The sequence below is a fragment of the Salvelinus fontinalis genome, chromosome 27, assembly GCF_029448725.1.
Source record: "Salvelinus fontinalis isolate EN_2023a chromosome 27, ASM2944872v1, whole genome shotgun sequence".
Lineage (NCBI taxonomy): Eukaryota > Metazoa > Chordata > Actinopteri > Salmoniformes > Salmonidae > Salvelinus > Salvelinus fontinalis.
Genome location: NC_074691.1, coordinates 27,008,566 through 27,033,768, shown reverse-complemented (window position 1 = coordinate 27,033,768; position 25,203 = coordinate 27,008,566). Strand labels below are relative to the sequence as shown.

General features: G+C 45.8%; 1 protein-coding gene across 4 annotated transcripts in view; it reads left to right on the top strand.

Moving 5' to 3' along the window:
- The window catches only part of LOC129825376 (MAM domain-containing glycosylphosphatidylinositol anchor protein 2-like), a 416,697-nt gene extending 392,635 nt beyond the window's left edge, over nucleotides 1-24,062 (top strand). For 3 of the 4 annotated variants that reach the window (XM_055885438.1, XM_055885439.1, XM_055885437.1), the window contains exons 16-18: nucleotides 13,363-13,493; nucleotides 13,613-13,712; nucleotides 22,777-24,062. In XM_055885438.1, coding sequence (XP_055741413.1) covers nucleotides 13,363-13,493; nucleotides 13,613-13,712; nucleotides 22,777-22,865 — 320 coding nt within the window. In that variant the 3' untranslated portion in view covers nucleotides 22,866-24,062. The remainder of the gene's footprint in view (nucleotides 1-13,362; nucleotides 13,494-13,612; nucleotides 13,713-22,776) is intronic. The other variant, XM_055885440.1, reaches the window with a different exon arrangement.
- Nucleotides 24,063-25,203: the final 1,141 nt, after the last annotated feature.

Genomic DNA, 25,203 nt, shown 5'->3' with positions numbered 1-25,203 from the left:
CACTATCTACAGTACAGTACAGTGGACATCTCTACACTATCTACAATACAGTACAGTAGACATCACTACACTATCTACAGTACAGTAGACATCACTACACTATCTACAGTACAGTAGACAGTACTACACTATCTACAGTACAGTAGACATCACTACACTATCTACAGTACAGTAGACATCACTACACTATCTATAGTACAGTAGACATCTCTACACTATCTACAGTACAGTACAGTAGACATCACTACACTATCTACAGTACAGTAGACAGTACTACACTATCTACAGTACAGTAGACATCACTACACTATCTACAGTACAGTAGACATCACTACACTATCTACAGTACAGTAGACATCACTACACTATCTACAGTACAGTACAGTAGACATCACTACACTATCTACAGTACAGTACAGTAGACATCTCTACACTATCTACAGTACAGTAGACATCTCTACACTATCTACAGTACAGTAGACATCACTACACTATCTACAGTACAGTACAGTAGACATCACTACACTATCTACAGTACAGTACAGTAGACATCTCTACACTATCTACAGTACAGTAGACATCTCTACACTATCTACAGTACAGTAGACATCTCTACACTATCTACAGTACAGTACAGTAGACATCACTACACTATCTACAGTACAGTAGACATCTCTACACTATCTACAGTACAGTACAGTAGACATCTCTACACTATCTACAGTACAGTAGACATCTCTACACTATCTACAGTACAGTACAGCAGACATCACTACACTATCTACAGTACAGTACAGTGGACATCTCTACACTATCTACAGTACAGTACAGTAGACATCTCTACACTATCTACAGTACAGTAGACATATCTACACTATCTACAGTACAGTAGACATCTCTACACTATCTACAGTACAGTAGACATCTCTACACTATCTACAGTACAGTAGACATCTCTACACTATCTACAGTACAGTAGACATCTCTACACTATCTACAGTACAGTAGACATCTCTACACTATCTACAGTACAGTAGACATCTCTACACTATCTACAGTACAGTACAGTAGACATCACTACACTATCTACAGTACAGTAGACATCTCTACACTATCTACAGTACAGTAGACATCTCTACACTATCTACAGTACAGTAGACATCTCTACACTATCTACAGTACAGTACAGTAGACATCACTACACTATCTACAGTACAGTAGACATCACTACACTATCTACAGTACAGTAGACATCTCTACACTATCTACAGTACAGTAGACATCTCTACACTATCTATAGTACAGTACAGTAGACATCTCTACACTATCTATAGTACAGTACAGTCCAATAAGTTCAAAGAAATTGTCAGCCAGACTCCGGCTAGCTCAGCCAGATCCCTCCGCTCTGTCATGTAAAATAATTCAGTACACTCTCCTCTCCTCTCCCTCCACCTTCCCTCCCTCCCTCCTCCCCGTCCATCCGAAGAAAGATATTTCTCGCTCTCCTCCAATGTAAATCCCTTCAACACACCCTCCCTCCTTCTTCCCTCCCTCCCCCTTCATTTCCTTCCTCCTCCCTCCCCCTTCATTTCCTTTCTCCTCCCTCCCTTCCTCCCACTTTACCTCCCTCTTTCCTCTGTAATGTTTAACACTTCAAAACCTGACCAAGCCCTTTGAGCCTGTTCTGCAGAAGCTGCTCTAGCTCACCTGGTCTCGTACTGTAGTTTGTGATGTCATGGTGAAACAGTTACCATACAGTATGCTGATGATGATGACACTACCAGACAGAGAACAGGCCACGCTCTGTCTCTCTCTCTGTCTCTCTGTCTCTTTTACTCTTTTTCTCTTTCTCTCTATTTCTCTCTGTCTCTCTTTGACTTAGACAAGGCTTCAGAGTAACAGTCCTTTTGAGCTTGTGGAAAATTCTTGCTGTGGAGAATTACATTTATAATGTTAGTCATTTAACAGATGCTCTTATCCAGAGCCAGTTACAGTTAATGAATTCATCTTAAGATAGTTAGATGGGACAACCACATATCACAGTCATACTAAGTACACTTCTCCTCAGTAAAGTAGCTATCAGCAAGGTCAGAGCTAGAAAGGGGGAAAAAGTGTGAGTGTTAGACTGCCACCCCCGTGCTTCACAGTTGGGATGGTGTTTTCAGCTTGCAAGCCTCCCCCTTTTCCCTCCAAACATAACAATAGTCATTATGGCCAAACAGTTCTATTTTTGTTTCATCAGACCAGAGGACATTTCTGCAAAAAGTACAAACTTTGTCCCCATGTGCAGTTGCAAACCGTAGGCTGGCTTTTTTATGGCGGTTTTGGAGCCGTGGCTTCTTCCTTGGTGAGCGGCCTTTCAAGTTATGCCGATATAGAACTCGTTTTACTGTGGATATAGATACTTTTGTACCTGTTTCCTCCAGCATCTTCACAAGGTCCTTTGCTGTTGTTCTGGGATTGATTTGCATTTTTCGCACCAAAGTACATTCATCTCTAGGAGACAGAACGTGTCTCCTTCCTGAGCGGTATGACGGCTGCGTGGTCCCATGGTTGTCACGTTCCTGACCTATTTCTGTTAGTTTGTTGTATGTGTTAGTTGGTCAGGACGTGAGTTTGGGTGGGCTGTCTATGTTTTCTGTTTCTATGTTGGTTTTGGGTGACCTGATATGGCTCTCAATTAGAGGCAGGTGTTTTTCATTTCCTCTGATTGAGAGTCATATTAAGGCAGGTATGTTCACACTGTTTGTTTGTGGGTGATTGTCTTCCGTGTCTGTGTCTGCACACCACACGGGACTGTTTTCGGTTTGTTTTGTACATCGTTCTTTTGTGTAGTCTATTTTCCCTGTTCGTGCGTTCTTCGTGTTATTTGTAAGTTCGTATTGTTCAGGTCTGTCTACACATTTGTTTTTGTTATTTTGTAGTTTATTCAAGTATAGTTCGTGTCATTGTTTCGTCGTGTCTAATAAATCATTATGTATTCAACACCCGCTGCGTTTTGGTTCAATCCATGCTCCTCCTCATCCGAGGAGGAGGAATCTGACAATGATCGTTACAGAATCACCCACCAAACCCGGATCAAGCAGCGGGTTAACGGACAGCGCACAAAACAGGATTTCTGGTCTTGGGAGGAGATCATGGAAGGAAAAGGACCATGGGCTAAAGTTGGAGGTAATCGCCGCCCATGGGAACAGCTGGAGGCAGCTCGGAGAGCGCAGGAAACCGGAGAGAGGAACCGGTGTTATGAGGGGTCTCGTCTAGCACGGAAGCCCGAAAAGCCTTTGAGTACTACCCAAAAATTTCTTGGGGGGAGGGTAAGAGGTAGTGGGCCAAGGGCAGGTAGGAGACCCGCGCCCACTTCCCAGGCTAACCGTGGAGAGCTGGAGTACGGGCAGACACCGTGTTACGCAGTAGAGCGCACGGTGTCTCCTGTACGTGTGCATAGCCCAGTGCGGGTTATTCCACCTCCCCGCACTGGTAGGGCTAGATTGAGAATTGAGCCAAGTGCCATGAAGCCGGCTCTACATATCTTGCCACCAGTACGTCTCCTTGGGCCGGCTTACATGGCACCAGCCTTACGCATGGTGTCCCCGGTTCGCCTACATAGCCCGGTGCGGGTTATTCCACCTCCCCGCACTGGTCAGGCGACAGGGAGCATTCAGCCAGGTAAGGTTGGGCAGGCTCGGTGTTCAAGTGAGCCAATACGCCTGCACGGTCCGGTATTTCCGGCGCTACCTCCCCGCCCCAGCCCAGTACCACCAGTGCCTACACCACGCACCAGGCTTCCAGTGCGTTTTCAGAGCCCTGTTCCTCCTCCACGCACTCTCTCTATGGTGCGTGTCTCCAGCCCAGTGCCTCCAGTTCCGGCACCACGCACTAAGCCACCTGTGCGTCTCCAGAGCCCTGTACACACTGTTCCTTCTCCCCGTACTCATCCTGATGTGCGTGCACTCAGCCCGGTGCCACCAGTGCCGGTACCACACACCAGGCAAATAGTACGCTTTGAGAGTCCAGTGTGCCCTGTCCCTGCTCCCCGCACTAGGCTTGAAGTGCGTGTCTCCAGTCCGGTACCTCCAGTTCCGGCACCACGCACCAGGCCTACAGTGCGTCTCAGCCGGCCAGAGTCTGCCCAACGGCGCCTGAACTGTCCGTCTGCCAAGCGCCGCATGAACTGCTCGTCTGTATTGAGCCTTCAAAGCCGCCCGTCTGCCATGAGCCTGCAAAGCCGCCCGTCTGCCATGAGCCTACAGAGCCTTCCGCCGGACTGGAGCCGCTAGAGCCTTCCGCCAGACAGGAGCCGCTAGAGCCTTCCACCAGACAGGAGCAGCCAAAGCCTTCCGCTAGACAGGATCAGTCTGAGCCATCCGTCTCCGCAGCGCCATCTGAGCCATCCGTCTCCGCAGCGCCATCTGAGCCATCCGTCTCCGCAGCGCCATCTGAGCCATCCGTCTCCGCAGCGCCATCTGAGCCATCCGTCTCCCCAGCGCCATCTGAGCCATCCGTCTCCCCAGCGCCATCTGAGCCATCCGTCTCCCCAGTGCCGTCTGAGCCATCTGTCTGTCCCAAGCCATTAGAGCCGCCCGTCTGTCCCGAGCCGTCAGAGCCGATAGTCAGTCAGGAGCCGCTAGAGCCAGTCGTCAGTCAGGATCTGCCAGAGCCGCCAACCAGACAGGATCTGCCAGAGCCGCCAACCAGACAGGATCTGCCAGAGCCGCCAACCAGACAGGATCTGCCAGAGCCGTCAGACAGTCATGAGCTGCCCTACAGTCATGAGCTGCCCTACAGTCATGAGCTGCCCTCCAGTCATGAGCTGCCCTCCAGTCATGAGCTGCCCTCCAGTCATGAGCTGCCCTCCAGTCATGAGCTGCCCTCCAGTCATGAGCTGCCCTACAGTCATGAGCTGCCCTACAGCCATGAGCGTCCAGAGCCGTCAGCCAGCCATGAGCGTCCAGAGCCGTCAGCCAGCCATGAGCGTCCAGAGCCGTCAGCCAGCCATGAGCGTCCAGAGCCGTCAGCCAGCCATGAGCGTCCAGAGCCGTCAGCCAGCCCGGAGCTGCCAGTAATCCAGAACTGCTCCTCAGTCCAGAGCTGTCTCTCTGTCCGGAGCTGCCTTTCAGTCCGGAGTTGCCCCTCTATCCTGAGCTGCCCCTCTATCCTGAGCTATCTCTTTATCCTAAGCTACCTCTCTATTCTGAGCTACCTCTCTATCTCGACCTACCTCGCTGTCCTGAGCTACCTTGTCTTGGTGTTGACCCTTATATTAGGTGCGTGGAGAAAGAGGGTGGTCATTCTAAGGGGGAGATGTAAGCTGGGATTGACTATGGTGGGGTGGGGACCTCGCCCAGAGCCTGAGCCACCACCGTGGTCAGATGCCCACCCAGACCCTCCCCTAAACTTTGTGCTGGTGCGCCCGGAGTTCGCACCTTAAGGGGGGGGTTATGTCACGTTCCTGACCTATTTCTGTTAGTTTGTTGTATGTGTTAGTTGGTCAGGACGTGAGTTTGGGTGGGCAGTCTATGTTTTCTGTTTCTATGTTGGTTTTGGGTGACCTGATATGGCTCTCAATTAGAGGCAGGTGTTTTTCATTTCCTCTGATTGAGAGTCATATTAAGGCAGGTGTGTTCACACTGTTTGTTTGTGGGTGATTGTCTTCTGTGTCTGCACACCACACGGGACTGTTTTCGGTTTGTTTTGTACATCGTTCTTTTGTGTAGTCTATTTTCTCTGTTCGTGCGTTCTTCGTGTTATTTGTAAGTTCGTATTGTTCAGGTCTGTCTACACATTCGTTTTTGTTATTTTGTAGTTTATTCAAGTATAGTTCGTGTCATTGTTTCGTCGTGTCTAATAAATCATTATGTATTCAACACCCGCTGCGTTTTGGTTCAATATATGCTCCTCCTCATCCGAGGAGGAGGAATCTGACAACGATCGTTACAATGGTGTTTATACTTGCGTACTATTGTTTGTACACATGAACGTGGTACCTTCAGGCATTTGGAAATTGCTCCCAAGGATGAACCAGACTTGTGGAGGTCTACAATGTTTTTTCTGAGGTCTTGGCTGATTTCTTTAGATTTTCCCATGATGTCAAGCAAAGAGGCACTGCGTTTGAAGGTAGGCCTTGAAATACATCCACAGGTACATCCCCAATTGACTCAAATTATGTCAATTAGCCTATCAGAAGCTTCTAAAGCCATGACATCATTTTCTGGAATTTTCCAAGCTGTTTAAAGGCACAGTCAACTTAGTGTATATACATTTCTGACCCACTGGAATTGTGATACAGTGAGTTATTTGTGAAAAGTCTGTTTGTTAACAATTGTTGGAAAAATTACTTGTGTCATGCACAAAGTAGAGGTCCTAACTGACTTGCCAAAACTATAGTTTGTTAACAAGAAATTTGTGGAGTGGTTGAAAAACGAGTTTTAATGACTCCAACCTAAGTGTATGTAAACTTCCGACTTCAACTTTATGTCTTGTTGGCCTAGTACAAAGGGCCAGTTGGCAGTTTCTCCGGCAACTATATTTCTATAATTATTCTGTAATACAGTGTCTAATAACAATAAGACCATATTATTTAATGGGGTGGCTTGTCTCTGCTGGTTATAACCTTGTGTGATGTGTTACACGTTCAGGAGTTGTTTGTTGTAGAAAGTGAACATGTATTTTTAGAGGTGGCTGTTCTGATTATTGTAGAAAGTGAACATGTATTTTTAGAGGTGGCTGTTCTGATTATTGTAGAAAGTGAACATGTATTTTTAGAGGTGGCTGTTCTGATTATTGTAGAAAGAGGGAGGGAACGTTTCTGTTCCATTCAGTGTCATTATTTCACAGTATTACAGACCATCAAAGTTGCTAGTCCAGAATAGTAGTGTTACTGATCCTACACATTGGACCTGTGAATGGCAGGCTTTTTACACCATGTAGGAGGGAATAGTCTGCAGAGGAGCTGGAATGTTCAGTTGACTTGTAATTTAGGAACACGTCAACTTTCAATTGGTGCTGCTCATTTGAATTCCAAACCGTTCTCAATGCATATGAGTCATTGAAAAGTATTGATTTAAAGTTGTTGGTTTGTTAAACAAGAACTCTCTTCACTTATCGGCCTTTAGTTATAATTCAACTTTATTATTACGTTTTGAGAATAATTAATTGTCACTTGGCAGAACTTCGGAATTAATACATGTATCAATTCATTCGACCCCCAGTTAACCTTTGCCACCACTCACCGCCAAGCTTCTGCTCAGAATGCTGAGGTGGATTTGGAATTTAAAATGCAGAGATGAATTTTAAGTGGATTTTTTAAATTCTCCAATAAAATCCCCCTCGAGACACCAGTTAGAACCTCCACTGTTAAACTGACATTAAGATCAAGTTATGTTCTCCGTTAAGTGCTCAATATTGACGTTGGGAGTTTATGCAGCATTTAAAGGTCACACTTTATTTGGATCGTCCAGATAGTCCATCAGTAGATGCTCTACAGATGGTCATACTATTAACAAACTATCTGTTGATAAGCAAATGCTTGCTAGGTTAGGGTTAGGGCTAGGTTTAGAATAAGGGTTAGGGCTAGGTTTAGAATAAGGGTTAGGGCTAGGTTTAGAATAAGGGTTAGGGCTAGGTTTATAATAAGGGTTAGGGCTAGGTTTAGAATAAGGGTTAGGGCTAGGTTTAGAATAAGGGTTAGGGCTAGGTTTAGAATAAGGGTTAGGGCTAGGTTTAGAATAAGGGTTAGGGCTAGGTTTAGAATAAGGGTTAGGGCTAGGTTTAGAATAAGGGTTAGGGCTAGGTTTAGTATAAGGGTTAGGGCTAGGTTTAGAATAAGGGTTAGGGCTAGGTTTAGAATAAGGGTTAGGGCTAGGTTTAGAATAAGGGTTAGGGATAGGTTTAGTATAAGGGTTACGGCTAGGTTTAGGATAAGGATTAAGGTTAGGGTTAGGGTTAGTATATAGTTAGTTGAAATGTTACTAATAGCCTGTAGATAGTCCATCTGTAGATGTTCTATAGACTATCCAAATAAAGTGTTTCCCATTTAAATGCCCATTGCAGTAAAAATACTGTTTTTCCTGTGTTTTGAATCATATTGTACAACAGCTGATTAAACTAACACTGTAAAAGTGTGAAAAATGTGATCAGTGTTATTTCCTGATAGATGCTGACATAAGTTTTTGCATGGGTGGAGCTTGCCTGGTGTAATCACCAGGTGGTAAAAGTTAATAGACCAATAACAAAGAGAGTTCCAAAACTCTCTGCCAATAACAGCTAGTTTTCAGCTTACATCCCTCCCATTCGGCCCATCAAATTAGGTTCCTCACTCAGACCACTCACAGACAATCCTGTCAAAGTTGTTGCTTGAGAAAGTTTTTCTAAAAAACTATTTTTGTAGATTTTTTTACCATTTCATTGGAAAACTATTACTAATTGATTCCATTTTTTTGTTCTGATTTACAGTATTTAATTAATACTCACAGTTGACAAGACTGAATGATGCAGAATGCACAGTTACATTTAGACAAGATAGATACAATATTCAGTTAAAGAGGTCCTAGCGTACAATAAATTATCATTTAAAAAGTCACATTTGGTTATTCAAAAGTCTGATGGTAGTGGCTTTGGTAGAATTTTTCTGCCTGTTTGTCCTTGCATTGATGCTGGACAATTGGTTCTGGTTGCGGAGGACTCTGCCAGTGCTGTCTCCCCTTCTCTGTGATCATGACATGACGCACCAACCTCACAAGCTTCTACATGATCTGCTACCACAGAGAAGGGGAGACAGCACTGGCAGGGCAGCCCCCCCCCCGCACCTCTCTGTTTCAGAGGGGTTGGGTTAAATGAGGAAGACACAACTCAGTTGAATGCATTCAGTTGTACAACTGACTTTCCATTCCCTTTCCCTTCGTGACGGTAGTGGTGGAAGGGTCAGTGGGATTATCATTATCCCAGAAACCCTAGACCCACTAGGGTTTTATACCGCCACGACAGATCCACAGATGATGCAATCTCTATTGCACTCCAAACTGCCCTTTCCCACCTGGACAAAAGGAACACCTATGTGAGAATGCTATTCATTGACTACAGCTCAGTGATCAACACCATAGTGCCCTCAAAGCTCATCAATAAGCCAAGGACCCTGGGACTAAACACCTCCCTCTGCAGCTGGATCCTGGACTTCCTGACAGGCCGCCACCAGGTGGTGAGGGCAGGTTGCAACACATCCGCAGCGCTGATCCTCAATACAGGGGCCCCTCAATGGTGCGTGCTCAGTCCCCTCCTGTACTCCCTGTTCACTCATGACTGCACGGCCAGGCACGACTCCAACACCATCATTAAGTTTGACAACGACGAGACAGCCTATAGGGAGGAGGTCAGAGTCCTGGCCGTGTGGTGCCAGCCATACAACCTCTCCCTCAACGTGATCAAGACAAAGGAGATGATTGTGGAATACAGTAAAAAAGAGGACCGAGCACCACCCCATTCTCATCGACTGGGCTGTAGTGGAGCAGGTTGAGAGCTTCAAGTTCCTTGGTGTCCACATCACCAACAAACTAACATGGTCCAAGCACACCAATACAGTCGTGAAGAGGGCACAACAAAACCTATTCCCCCTCAGGAGACTGAAAAGATTTGGCATGGGTCCTCAGATCCTCAAAAGGTTCTACAGCTGCACCATCGAGAGCATCCTGACGGGTTGCATCACTGCCTGGTGTGGCAACTGCTCGGCCTCCGACTGCAAGGCACTACAGAGGTTAGTGCGTACGTCCCAGTACATCACTGGGGCCAAGCTTCCTGCCATCCAGGACCTCTATACCAGGCGGTGTCAGAGGAAGGCTCTAAAAATTGTCAAAGACTCCAGCCACACTAGTCATAGACTGTACCGGAGCGCCAAGTCTAGGTCGAAGAGGGTTCTAAACAGCTTCGACCATCAAGCCACAAGACTCCTGAATATCTAATCAAATGGCTACCCAGACTATTTGTTTTGCCCCCCCCCCCCCCCCCCCCTTTTACACTGCTGCTACTCACTGTTATTATCTATGCATAGTCAATTTAATAACTCTTCCTACATGTACATATTACCTCAATTACCTCGACAAACCGGTGCCCCCGCACATTGACTCTGTACCGGTACCCCCCTGTATATAGTCTCGCTATTGTTATTTTACCGCTGCTTTAATTACTTGTTACTTTTATTTCTTATTCTTATTCATTTTTTTTACTGCATTGTTGGTTAGGTGCTCGTGAGAAAGCATTTCAATGTATTCGGAACATGTGACTAATAAAATTTGATTTGATGTCTGTTTCTTGCTTGCCCTTTTTCTGTATCCAGTGCAGCTTGCTGCTTCTTACTATTACAGTAGTTACAGGAATGTACTTAATTGTTACCCAGAAATGATTTGATATTGAGATAAAAACATCTGCATTTGGCCTTTAATGCATTGCCTCCTAATTGAAACTCATGATGTAGGTTCAATTGTGGTGTAGATTATGTCTCAATTGAAGCATGGTTGAAGCATGGAACTAGCAATCATTTTTTTTAATCCTTATTTTACCAGCTAAGTTGACTGAGAACACATTCTCATTTACAGAATGAGCCATTTGAAGCTGGGAATGATTAGGTGGCCATGATGGTATGAGGGTCAGATTGGGAATTTAGCCAGGACACCGAGGTTTACACCACTACTCTTATGATAAGTGCCATGGGATATTTCGTGACCACAGAGAGTCAGGGCACCTGTTTAACGTCCCATCAGAAAGACGGCACCTTACACAGGGCAATGTCTCCCATCACAAAAGGGTTGTGGGTTCGATTCTTTTGTGTGCCTTAATGTGTTAGCTGTAAGTCACAGATAAAAGTATCTGCTAAATGAACATATTATATTGAATATCAGGCGGTAGAAGCTGCTTTTGTTAAGAGTTGGCCTAAGGCAGGGTTTTCCAAACTAGGGGTAGAAACCCCATGCAGGGTCGCCTGATTTGATTTGCGCTTGATTCATAGAACCCAGGGTTAAGTCAGTAACCTCCGGTAGCCACTAGTTGTGGTTGTAATAAACAAAGCGGATTCTGTTTTCTTCCTACAGTTGTGACTCAATCTTTTGAATGGTTTAAGCTACAAAATGTTATGACCCCATCACTGAAATATAAGACTCTCAGGAACACGTACAGTTGAAGTCGGAAGTTTACATACACCTCAGCCAACACCTTAGCCAAATACATGTAGACTCAGTTTTTCACAATTCCTGACATTTAATCCTAGTAAAAATTCCCTGTCTTAGGTCAGTTAAGATCACCACTTTTTTTAAGAATGTGAAATGTCAAAATAATAGTAGAGATAATGATTTATTTCTGCTTGTATTTCGTTCATCACATTCCCAGTGGGTCAGAAGTTTACATACACTCAATTAGTATTTGGTAGCATTGCCTTTAAATTGTTTAACTTGGGTCAAACGTTTCGGGTAGCCTTCCACAAGCTTCCCACAATAAGTTGGGTGAATTTTGGCCTATTCCTCCTGACAGAGCTGGTGTAACTGAGTCAGGTTTGTATACCTCCTTGCTCGCACATGCTTGTTCAGTTCTGCTGACACATTTTTTTATAGGATTGAGGTCAGAACTTTGTGATGGCCACTCCAATACCTTGACTTTGTTGTCCTTAAGCCATTTTGCCACAGCTTTGGAAGTATGCTTGGTGTCATTGTCCATTTGGAAGACCCATTTGCGACCAAGCTTTAACTTCCTGACTGATGTCTTGAGATGTTGCTTCAATATATCCACATAATTTTCCACATAAGGTCCCCCAGTCCCTTCTGCAGCATAACATCCCCACAACATGATGCTGCCACCCCTGTGCTTCACGGTTGCGATGGTGTTTTTCAGCTTGCAAGCCTTCCCCTTTTTCCTCCAAACATAACAATGGTCATTATGGCCAGTTGCAAACCGTAGTCTGGCTTTTTTATGGCGGTTTTGGAGCAGTGTCTTCTTCCTTGCTGAGTGGCCTTTCAGGTTATGTCGATATAGGACTCGTTTAACTGTGGATATAGATACTTTTGAACCTGTTTCCTCCAGTATCTTCACAAGGTCCTTTGCTGTTGTTCTGGGATTGATTTGCACTTTTTGCATCAAAGTATGTTCATCTCTATGAGACAGAACGCGTCTTCTTCCTGAGCGGTATGACGGCTGCGTGGTCCCATGTTGTTTATACTTGCGTACTATTGTTTGTACAGATGAACGTGGTACCTTCAGGCATTTTGAAATTGCTCCCAAGGATGAACCAGACTTGTGGAGGTCTACAATGTTTTTTCTGGGATCTTGGCTGATTTCTTTAGATTTTCCCATAATGTCAAGCAAAGAGGAACTGAGTTTGAAGGTTGGCCTTGAAATACATCCACAGGTACACCCCCAATTAACTCAAATGATGTCAATTAGCCTATCAGAAGCTTCTAAAGCCATGACATCATTTTCGGGAATTTTCCAAGATGTTTAAAGGTACAGTCAACTTAGTGTATGTAAACTTCTGACCCACTGGAATTGTGATACAGTGAGTTATTTGTGAAATAATCTGTCTGTTAACAATTGTTGGAAAAATGTATTGTGTCATGCACAAAGTAGAGGTCCTAACTGACTTGCCAAAACTATAGTTTGTTAACAAGAATTTTGTGGAGTGGTTGAAAAACTATTTTTTATGACTCTAACCTAAGTGTATGTAAACTTCCGACTTCAACTGTACATAAGTACTGTTTCCCTCTACTATGCCCACAAGCCATTAGAACCGAGTGGACAAGACCAAGCACTAAATCACATGGGGGGGAAAGTAAATTATTTTCGACACAGAAGATCATACAACATTATTGCCTGGTGATCTTCTGAACCCAATACCTTTCTGATGCATTTCAGTCACTTCAAACCATACGGTCTTCAGATTGAAATTCTGTCAAAAGTACTGTCAGACTGATTTGTAATAGACTGTCATAGTCCAAATTAAAAAGTAAACATTGGCTGTTGATTACATAACTTTCTTTACATGGTGGGGTCACAAAAAACATTTGATATCAAAATGGGGTCGCAGGCCAAACTAGTTTGGGAACCCCTGGCCTAAGCCTTTGTTGAAAAATACATATCCTGATTCATACTGTCATATGGAATCACTCAAAGCCCTTAAGCATTTGACTTTCTGAACCTCTCTGACCGTGTCTGGCCATATCTAACCGTGTGGTATCTTTCCTCTGCAGGGACCCCGAAAAGCTTTCTGCAATATCACATTATGGAGATGATTATTGGCAACACTTGAGGCGGCTCTGAGCCTGACCGCATGTCACCGTCTCTGTCTGAGTTTGACCGTGTGTGACCGTGTGGTCTCTCTCTTATCTGTAGGGACCCTGAACGCGCTCCTGAGACAGAAGGGTCAGGCAGCAACAGAGGAGCCCACCTGGTCACTGAGCGGTAACCAAGGCGACCACTGGAAACAGGCCAAAGTTAGCATCCACCCAACCGCCTCTTTCCAGGTGAGTAAAACCTTGTGTGATTGGATGATTCGAGAGTCAGTCAGGGGAAGAATCCACAACTTAAAGTCTATGTCTATAACAGCGATCTCTGTCATATCTCTCTTTTTCTCCCACCTCAGGTGGCGCTGGAGGGTATCCGAGGTCCTGGTATTGAGGGGGATATCGCTATTGATGACATCACCCTGGAGGAGGGAGAGTGTAGAGATCTACCGGCCGTTAGTGAGTACAGAAACATAAGAGGAGTTTATCCCTAGTTGCTCATCTAAAGATGGTTGTATGTTTAACACCCTGATGGATAAGATAAGGCTTTGGGAGAGGGTAAGATCATCTTACAAGTGTGCCTCGAGTTACTTTTTGCTGCACCTGCGATAACATTAGCAAAACTGTGTATTCGACCAAAACACTTTGATTTGATTTCAGATGCTTATCTAAGGTCAGTTCTCAAGTCAGTTAAGGTTTTGGGGAAGACATAGTAAGCTGGTTGTAGATCTGTTCTGTCTCTCAATTCATTTTAAGAGGCTTTATTGACATGGGAACATATGTTTACATTGCTAAAGCAAGTGAAATAGATCATAAACAAAAGTGAAATAAACAATAAAAACTAACAGTAAACATTACACTCAAAAAAGTTCCAAAAGATTATTATGTCTTTGCACAGTGTTGTAATGTTGTAATGATGTGCAAACAGTACAAAAGGGAAAATAAGTCATCATATATATAGGTTGTATTTATAATGGTGTTTGTTCTTCACTGGTTGCCCTTTTCTTGTGGCAACAGGTCACAAATCTTCTGCTGTGATGGCACACTGTGGTATTTCACTGAGTCTGTACATAGTCAAATATTTCCTTAATTTTGGGTCGTCACAGTGGTCAGGTATTCTGCCACAATGTACTCTCTGTTCTGGGCCAAATATAATTCTAGTTTGCTCAGTTCTTGTAAATTCTTTCCAATGTGTCAAGCAATTATCTTTTTGTTTTATCATGAATTGGTTGGGTTTAATTGTGTTGCTGTCCTGGGGCTCTGTGGGGTCTGTTTGTGTTTGTGAACAGAGCCCCAGGACCAGCTTTCTCTTCTCCATGTTCACCTCTCTGTAGGTGATGGCTTTGTTATGGAAGGTCTGGGAATCTCTTCCTAGGTGGTTGTAGAATTTAACGGCTCTTTTCTGGATTTTGATCATTAGAGGGTATCGGCATAATTCTGCTCTGCATACATTATTTGGTCTTTTACGTTGTACACAGAGGACATTTTTGCGGAGTTCTACATGCGAAGTCTCAATTTGGTGTATCTCCCATTTTGTGAATTCTTGGTTGGTGAGTGGACTACAGACCTCACAACCAATAAAGGGCAATGGGTTCTATAACTGATTCAATTCTATTTAGCCAGATCAAAATTTGATGTTGAATTTCATGTTCCTTTTGATGGCATAATAGACCCTTCTTGCCTTGTCTCTCAGATTGTTCACAGCTTTGTGGAAGTTACCTGTGGCAATAATGTTTAGGCCAAGGTATGTATAGTTTTTTGTATGCTCTAGGGCAACAGTGTCTAGATGGAATTTGTATTCGTGATCCTGGCAACTGGACCTTTTTTGGAACACTATTATTTTTGTCTTACTGAGATTTACTCTCAGGGCCCAGGTCTGACAGAATCTGTGCAGAATATCTAGGTGCTGCTGTAGGCCCTACTTGGTTGGTGACAGAAGCACCAGATAATCAGCAAACAGTAAACATTTGACTTCAGATTCTAGTAGGATGAGAACGGGTGCTGCAAACTGCTCTCGTGCCCTCGCCAATTCATTGATATATACAGTATGTTGAAGAGGTTTGGGCTTAAGCTGCATCCCTGTCTCACCCCCCAGCCCTGTGGAAAGAAATGTGTGTGTTTTTTGACAATTCTAACTACACACTTGTTGTTTGTGTACATGGATTTTATCATGTTGTTTGTTTTCACCCCAACAACACTTTCCATCAATTTGTATAGCAGACCCTCATGCCAAATTGAGTTAAAAGTTTTTTTAAATCAACAAAGAATAAGACGACTTTGCCTTTATTTTGGTTTGTTTGTGAATACGTGGTCTGTCATACGGTAATTTGGTAAAAGCCAATTTGACATTTGCTCAGTACATTGTTTTAGCTGAGGAAATGTACGATTCTACTGTTAATGATAATGCAGAGGATTTTCACAGGGTTGCTGTTGACGCATATCCCCCGGTAGTTATTGGGGTCACTTTTGTAGATTGGGATGATCAGTCCTTGGTTCCAAATATTGGAGAATATGCCAGAGCTGAGGATGATGTTAAAGAGTTTAAGTACGGCCAATTGTAATTTGTGGTCTGTATATTTTATCATTTCATTGAGGATACCATCAGCCCCACAGGCCTTTTTGGGTTGGAGGGTTTGTATTTTGTCCTGTAATGTAATTGGAGAATCCAGTGGGTTCTGGTCATCTTTAATAGTTTATTCTAAGATTTGTATTTGATCTTGTATATGTTTTTTCTGTTGTTCTTTGTTATAGAGCCAAAAGGATTGGAGAAGTGGTTTATCCATACATCTCCATTTTGGATAGATAACTCTTCGTGTTGTTGTTGCTTCCAATTTTCTAAGAACTGGTTAGATTCTATGGATTCTTCAATTACATTGAGCTGATTTCTGACGTGCTGTTCCTTCTTTTTCCGTAGTGTATTTCTGTCTTGTTTTAGTGATTGTTTTAGTGAGGCGTAGGCTCAGGTTTTCTGGGTCTCTATGTTTTTGGTAGAATAGGTTTCTCAATTTCTTTCTTAGGTTTTTGCATTCTTTATCAAAACATTTGTCATTGTTGTTAATTTTCTTAGGTTGTCTGCTTGAACTTTTTTTATTTGATAGGGAAGCTGAGAGGTCAAATATACTGTTTAGGTTTTCTACTGCCAAGTTTACACCTTCACTATTACAGTGAAACCTTTTGTCCAGGAAATTGTCTAGAAGGGATTGAATTTGTTGTATCCTAATTTTTTTTGGTAGATTTCCACACCACTATTTTCCTTCCATCTATACCATTTGTTAATATTATTCAGTTCCTTTGGCTTTGATGCCTCATGATTGTGCATAGCTCCGTTCAAGTAGAGTGTGATTTTGCTGTGATCTGATAGGGGTGTCAGTGGACTGACTGTGAACGCTCTAAGGGAATCTGGGTTTAGGTCAGTAGTCTACAGTACTACTGTCAAGAGATGAGCTATAGGTGTACCTACCATGGGAGTCCCCTCGAAGCCTACCATTGACTATGTATATACCCAGCTTGCGACAGAGCTGCAGGAGTTGTGACCTGTTTTTGTTGGTTATGTTGTCATAGTTGTATCTAGGGGGGCATATGGAGGAGGGAATGCTGTCACCACCAGGCAGGTGTTTGTCCCCCTGTGTGCTGAGGGTGTCGGGTTCTTGTCCAGTTCAGGCATTTAGGTAGCCACAGACTAGTACATGTCCCTGGGCCTGGAAATTGTTGATCTCCCCCTCTAGGATGGAGAAGCTGTCATCGTTAAAGTAGGTGATTCTAGTGGGGGGATATAGGTGGCACTTATGAGGAAATTTTTCTCTTTTGAGATAATTTCGTTATTCATTTCTAGCCAGATGTAAAATGTTCCTGTTTTGACTAATTTAATAGAGTGGGTTAGGTCTGCTCTATACCAAATTTGCATACCCCCTGAGTCTCCTTGTTTTACACCTTGTAGTTTGGTGGATGGGACTACCAGCTCTCTGTAACCTAGAGGGCAACCAGTCTTTATGCCCTCTAGTGAGGGCAACCAATCTCCTTTATACCATGTTTCTTGTAGGATGACAATGTCTATATTTCCAATTTCTTTGAGGAAGTCTGGGTTCCTGCTCTTTAGGCCAAAGGCAGATGACCTCAGGCCATGTATATTCCAGGATGAGATTGTCACGTTCCTGACCTTATTTCCTTTGTTTAGTCTTTGTTTAGTTGGTCAGGACTGTCACGATCGTGTGGTGGATTGACGGACCAAAATGCAGCACTTGGAAAATAAGCCATCTTCTTTTATTATAACAACACGAAGATGAACACGAACAAAACACTTTAACAAAACAACAAAACGACCGTGAAGCTACAAACGTTGTGCACAAACATAACAGGCTACAAACGTTCTTACATAGACAATTACCCACACCTAATGAGAGCCTATGGCTACCCTAAATAAGGCTCCCAATCAGAGACAACCGAAATCAGCTGTCTCTAATTGGGAACTCATTCAGGTAACCATAGACTCCCCTAGAATACTAACCACCATAGACAATGCTAAACATCTACACTCAACACAAAACCATATCCTACACCCATTAACCCCTTTACCAAATAAACACCCAAAACAACAAAACATAAACATTCCCCATGTCACACCCTGACCTAACTAAAATAATAAAGAAAACAAAGAATAATAAGGCCAGGGCGTGACATAACCCCCCCCTTGAGGCGCGAACTCCGGGCGCACCATACACAGTCTAGGGGAGGGTCTGGGTGGGCTCCCCTCCACGGTGGCGGCTCCGGCTCTGGTCGTAGTCCCCACGTCACCACAGTACCTAACCACCTCCTAAGCTTCCTCCACACGACCCCCCTCCACATTAACCCCATTGCATTAAGGGGGAGTTCCGGACTAAGGGACAGCTCCGGACTAAGGACCAGTACCAGGGTAAGGGGCAGTACCAGGGTCAGGGGCAGTACCAGGATAAGGGGCAGTACCAGGGTAAGGGGCAGCACCAGGGTAAGGGGCAGCACCAGGGTAAGGGGCAGCACCAGGGTAAGGGGCAGCACCAGGGTAAGGGGCAGCTCCAGGGTAAGGGGCAGCTCCGGACTGAGGGACTGCAGCTCCGGACTGAGGGACTGCAGCTCCGGACTGAGGGACTGCAGCTCCGGACTGAGGGACGGCCCATGGCTGGCTAACTGATCTGGCTGCTCATGGCTGGCTGACGGATCTGGCTGCTCATGGCTGGCTGACGGATCTGGCTGCTCATGGCTGGCTGACGGATCTGGCTGCTCATGGCTGGCTGACGGATCTGGCTGCTCATGGCTAGCTGACGGATCTGGCTGCTCATGGCTAGCTGACGGATCTGGCTGCTCATGGCTAGCTGACGGATCTGGCTGCTCATGGCTAGCTGACGGATCTGGCTGCTCATGGCTAGCTGACGGATCTGGCTGCTCATGGCTAGCTGACGGATCTGGCTGCTCATGGCTAGCTGACGGATCTGGCTGCTTATGGCTAGCTGACGGATCTGGCTGCTCATGGCTAGCTGACGGATCTGGCTGCTCATGGCTGGCTGACTGATCTGGCTGCTCCTGTCTGGTTGGCGGCTCTGGCAGATCCTGTCTGGTTGGCGGCTCTGGCAGATCCTGTCTGGTTGGCGGCTCTGGCAGATCCTGTCTGACGGACGGCTCTAGCGGCTCCTGTCTGGCTGGCGGCTCTAGCGGCTCCTGTCTGGCGGACGGCTCAGTGGGCTCATGGCAGACGGGCGGCTTTGCAGGCTCATGGCAGAAGGGCGGCTTTGCAGGCTCATTGCAGAAGGATGGCTCAGATGGCGCTGGGGAGACGGATGGCTCAGATGGCGCTGGGGAGACGGATGGCTCAGATGGCGCTTGGCAGACGGGCATTTCAGTCATTGCTGTGCAGACGGCAGACTCCTGCCGGCTGAGGCGCACTGTAGGCCTGGTGCGTGGTGCCGGGACTGGTGGCACCGGGCTGGGGACACGCATCTCAGGGCTAGTGCGGGGAGCAGGAACAGGGCATACTGGACCCTGGGAACGCACATTAGGCCTAGTGCGTGGTGCCGGAACTGGTGGTACCGGGCTGGGGACACGCAACTCAGGGCTAGTGCGGGGAGCAGGAACAGGGCATACTGAACCCTGGGGACGCACATTAGGCCTAGTGCGTGGGGCCGGAACTGGTGGTACCGGACTGGGGACACGCATCTCAGGGCTAATGCGGGGAGCAGCAACAGGGCACACTGGACTCTCAAGGCGTACTATAGGCCTTGTGCGTGGTACCGGTACTGGTGGTACCGGGCTGAGGACCCGCACATCAGGGCGAGTACGGGGAGAAGGAACAGTGCGTACAGGACTCTGGAAACACACAGAGGGCTTGGTGCGTGGTGTAGGCACTGGTGGTAATGTGCTGGAGACACGCACCACAGGGCTAGTACGTGGAGGAACAACAGGGCTCTGGAGACACCCAGGAAGCTTGATGCGTGGTGTAGGCACTGGTGGTAATGGGCTGGAAACACGCACCTCAAAGCTAGTACAGGGAGCAGGAACAGTGCGTAAAGGGCTCTGGGGACGCACCTTAGACCTAGTGCTTGGTGCCGGAACTGGTGGTACAGGGCTGGGGACATGCATCTCAGGATGAGTGCACAAAGTAGAAACAGGACACACCGGGTTGTGAAGGTGTACTGGAGACCTGGTGTGTACAGCCGGCATCAAATCTTCCCGAACTTTAACACGATTTTCAGGCTGAGTACGAGGAACTGACACAGGTGGCATCGGACAGCTAATACGCTCCTCAGAAAGAATGCATTGCATACTCTGCCAAACCAACAGCTCTCTCTCTTCACTCTCCTCCAATTTCGTCAACAACTCTTCGAATGTCTCATAATCTCCCCTTCGTTCACTCTCCTCCAATCTGTCCAATAATTCCTCGACACACTCAGACTCACCCCTCAACTTCGCCGACTGCTCCAAGTGCCCCCCTCCAAAAATTTTTTTGTGCTGTCTCTTGGGCTTCCTCCCGTGTCGCCTTGCTGCCTCTATCCCTGCCTTGGGGCAGTGATATTCCCCTGGCTGTGACCAGGGTCCTCTCCCGTCTAGAATTTCCTCCCAACTCCAGAAATCCTTTGGTGGTAGGTCCTGTTGCCGCCTTCCATGCCGCTTGGTCCTATGGTGGGTAATTCTGTCACGATCGTGTGGTGGATTGACGGACCAAAATGCAGCACTTGGAAAATAAGCCATCTTCTTTTATTATAACAACACGAAGATGAACACGAACAAAACACTTTAACAAAACAACAAAACGACCGTGACGCTACAAACGTTGTGCACAAACATAACAGGCTACAAACGTTCTTACATAGACAATTACCCACACCTAATGAGAGCCTATGGCTACCCTAAATAAGGCTCCCAATCAGAGACAACCGAAATCAGCTGTCTCTAATTGGGAACTCATTCAGGTAACCATAGACTCCCCTAGAATACTAACCACCATAGACAATGCTAAACATCTACACTCAACACAAAACCATATCCTACACCCATTAACCCCTTTACCAAATAAACACCCAAAACAACAAAACATAAACATTCCCCATGTCACACCCTGACCTAACTAAAATAATAAAAAAAACAAAGAATAATAAGGCCAGGGCGTGACAAGGACGTGAGCTGGGTGGGCATTCTATGTTTTGTGTTTCTATGTTGGTTTTGTTGTTTGGCCTAATATGGTTCTCAATCAGAGGCAGGTGTTTGTCATTGTCTCTGATTGGGAACCATATTAAGGTAGCCTGTTTTCACTGTTTGTTTGTGGGTGATTGTTCCTGTTCGTGTGTTCATCTGTTCTGTGTTCCCATGTTCAGGACTGTAGCGTTTTCGGTTCCTTCTGTCAGTTTGTTGTTTTTGTTCGTCGTTTAAATATCTTAATTAAAATTATGGATTATCATCACGCTGCATTTTGGTCCTCCTCTCTTTCACCCGAAGACAGCCATTAGAGATAGTAAAAGCTTCCTGTTCCATAGTGTCTAGTGTTGTTTTCGTGTGGTTTAGGCCCAGACCATCACAGTAGGTATGAGCAGAGCATGTTGAGCATCTGATACATACCTCTTAGGTTGCAGGATGGGGCTTGGAAGGGTGCATTAGTGGGGGTTGGGCCTGTTGCTCTGCTCACGGCCTGGGCATATGTCCTGCTGTCATGTTGAGGTCCTTGCCAGAGGGGCGAGGGGCATTGGGTTTGCAGAAGAGGCATAGGTTTTTTTATGGGGGGGGGGCCTATATAGGGTGTGGTCAGGGTTTGCTTGGGGTCGTCTTAGCTGGTTGGGGTGTGGCTGGTGATGTTGTGGTGTGGGTGCAGGTCCTTCGGGAGGGGGTCTTGCAGAGGTGCTTTCTCTCGCTCTCTCTTTTTCGCTCTCTCTGTCTCAGGAGGGCCAATTCTAACCGGCAGCTATAGTGTCTTTCAAAAAAGAGAGGGGTGGGGTTGCCATAGCAACATGGCTGTAATCACATGAATGATAGCCGTCCCGACCAAACGGAGCGACGGAACGAGCGACAGTCCGCGGGGAGGGGATCACTGTAATTGCAGACAAGGAGGAACAAACAGAGAGAGAGAGAGAACAAAAATAGAAAAGCATGACAGGTAATGGCCTGCAATTGACGAGGCGGCCATATTGACAAGATAGGAGGAGGAGAAGGAGGACTGTGTTGCTCACTGCAGGAGGGAGAGGAAGTCTGATTAAAGTCAGCTTCTAAATGGACACACACTCTCTCTCTCACACACAAACACACCACAAACTCCTGGGAAATAAACATGTTAGTTTGAATTTGATTTGAAGTTAACAGATTGAAAGAGTGTTGATAGATTTTTCTGGGAATTGAATAAAGGGAATCACTTGTGAACCATTGTAACGAACCTCTCTACAATTTGTAATATTGCTTTTTTGTCAAATGAATACATTCCTACTTACTTGTTCTCACAACACCTGTGTTACTTAACTAGAAAAGCAAAACTGAGAAATTAATTACACAATCAGACTTTGAGCTGTCGCTATGAATAAGATTTTGAGCATAACTGGTCACTATTTCAACATCTACTATGTAAAACAAAATATGTCAAACAAAATATCTCCAGTTACAATATCCAGGAGTAATATCTTAATAAACTAAAGTAAACTAAACAATATCCAGTCAAGCGCAACCAATCTACTGGCAGTAGTTTCAGACAATGTTTGTCTGCAGTGTATCTGGCTCCATTATCATTCAGATCACTTTAATCACTTCATTAGTAGTTAAGGAGTTAGTTTCCCAGGTCGAGGACAGACTCTCTCCATGCATTATGGATTTACCATCTCTCACCATGAATATTACATGATCCTGACTGCCACCATGGAAACAGCATGTGTTTTAATGAAAGTTCGTCTAATGTCTCATTTTAACTAAGAATTACTGGATATTATTACTGGAGATATTTTTGTGAGGGAACAGATTTCAGGGTCAAGATGATGCCAAATGTTATTGAACAAACGTGTAACTCTGTCTCCGCCCCCTTTAGATCTCAGATCCGCTGCCCCGTCTACATCTGCCCATATATGGCTGCTGACTGTCACCTTGGCGATGACATTCCGGTGGGGTCATAGGTGACCCTGCCCTGCGCCATCTGGCGGAGGCAAACGGGCCGAACCGGTCACGGGCCCGACCTCGGCCCTGGTGTCTATGTTATTGTACCCTCAGCATCCAATCACCAAAGATTCATGCATTCAGAAGGCGGCGGCGAGGGATTCCAAACACAGACCACCAAGAGGGACGAAAATCTTTAAAACAGATGAAAAAAAGGAAAAAAATACCACATAAAACATAATAAAATAAGCTCCGCAATTTTTTTTAAAGAGACAACTTTTCCAGAAAATTGCTCCCCATGCGCAGGATTGTGAGCACTGTTACGAGAGAGAAGCACAGCCAGGTGTTGAGACGCCTGGACTTTAGTGAGAGTGTTCACAAGCGCAGCGGGAGAACTATTTGTAAAGCACAAGAACAATTTTGCCAATCAGTTAGGAAACTTTAATTGAAAGGTAAGTGGGAATTGAGACATTGGTGACTTTTTGAAGAACAAAATGACTTTTCCCCGGCTTAAAAAAAACACATGGAATCGAAGCTTTTCTCTGTCTGTCTTATCTTTTTGGAGTTGCACCTGATACACATCAAGAACAATTTTCACTCTGCCCAGCCACCCTGACCTTCACACCTTGACATGTCTCTCTCTCTCTCTCTACTTGATGCTGTGCAGTAGAAAACAGAAACTCGGACAACATTTAGTTATCTATCCCAGCTCTCTCTCCCCTCTTACCCAGTAGCTGCCTAAGTATTTCACAACATTGTCCTCACCAGTCCAAGTGGCCAACAGAGGGTATATGAGGCCAAGTAAGCAGGCCCCAGTCAGATCCCAGGCAGACCCCAGGCAGGCCCCAGGCAGACCCCAGGCAGGCTCCAGACTCGGGGTCTGTAGGTTAGATGGAGAGGAGTAGGAGAGAGAGTTGAAGAGGGGTGTGCCATAGAGGTGGAAAGGTGTGGGGCATAGAGGTGGAGAGGGGTGTGCCATAGAGGTGGAGAGGTGTGGGGCATAGAGGTGGAGAGGTGTGGGGCATAGAGGTGGAGAGGGGTGTGCCATAGAGGTGGAGAGGTGTGGGGCATAGAGGTGGAGAGGTGTGGGGCATAGAGGTGGAGAGGGGTGTGCCATAGAGGTGGAGAGGTGTGGGGCATAGAGGTGGAGAGGAGAGGTGTGGGGCATAGAGGTGGAGAGTTGTGGGGCATAGAGGTGGAGAGGAGAGGTGTGGGGCATAGAGGTGGAGAGATGTGTGGCATAGAGGGGGAGAGGGGTGGGACATAGAGGTGGAGAGGGGTGGGGCATAGAGGTGGAGAGGGGTGGGGCATAGAGGTGGAGAGGGGTGGGTTAGAGGGTGGAGTGGGGTAGGAGAGAGAGTTGAAGAGAGGAGGGTTAGAGGGTGGAGTGGGGTAGGAGAGAGGTGGAGGAAGGGCTTTGGGGTTAGGACAGATGACCTGTATAGGGAGGTGGAGGTCTGTAGCAGTCAGAGAGAGGTGGGTGGAGATGGACAGACAGTCTGACAAACAGACAATTGAAGGCTAGGTGGAGGGCAGAGGGGAAAGGAGTGGAAGGTAGGAGTAGAGGATAGAGAGCAAAAAGGAAGGGTGGAAGACAGATGAGAAGAGAGGTGTCTCTGGTCTCCACCAGCCGGTCGAACCCTGCAGCTGAGGAACAGAAGCCACTTCCTGCCATGAAACAAAGTGCCTTCAGATCACAAACAACAGAACAGACCGAACTGTGAGCCTGGATGGTAACACCAAACACACCTATGATGATGATAGTGATGTTTCCACTGATGGGCTATTTTCTACATGTTTATTTTGCCCCACAAGTGCTGGTGGAAGGCATGCTTGCTCAAAGGGATTCAGTTGAAGGTGTGTGTGTGTGTGTGTGTGTGTGTGTGTGTGTGTGTGTGTGTGTGTGTGTGTGTGTGTGTGTGTGTGTGTGTGTGTGTGTGTGTGTGTGTGTGTGTGTGTGTGTGTGTGTGTGTGTGTGTGTGTGTGTGTGTGTGTGTGTGTGTGCGTGTTTTAGGGCAAGCTGGGGGATAGTCAGGCAGACCGGGGGGCCTAGGTCCCAGGACTATTGCAAGATGTCACAAACCAGGCAGTTGTGGCCGTTTCAATAAAGGAGTTAGTATAAATGGACAGGAGGGGTGAAAGCGATGGACTACAAAGAGAGGAAGGGCTGTGGAGTTTCTCAGAAAGACAGTCAGAGAACACATACTGTATGAGGACAAAGACAGTCGATTGATCGCCTCGCTGATTCCGAAAGAGTCTCCATCCCAGCCGAACTGACTTTTTTAAAGAAAAGAACAGAACTATTATTGAATTAAACATTGTGTTGTACAGGGAGTAAAAGATGCCGGTAGATGGAATACTG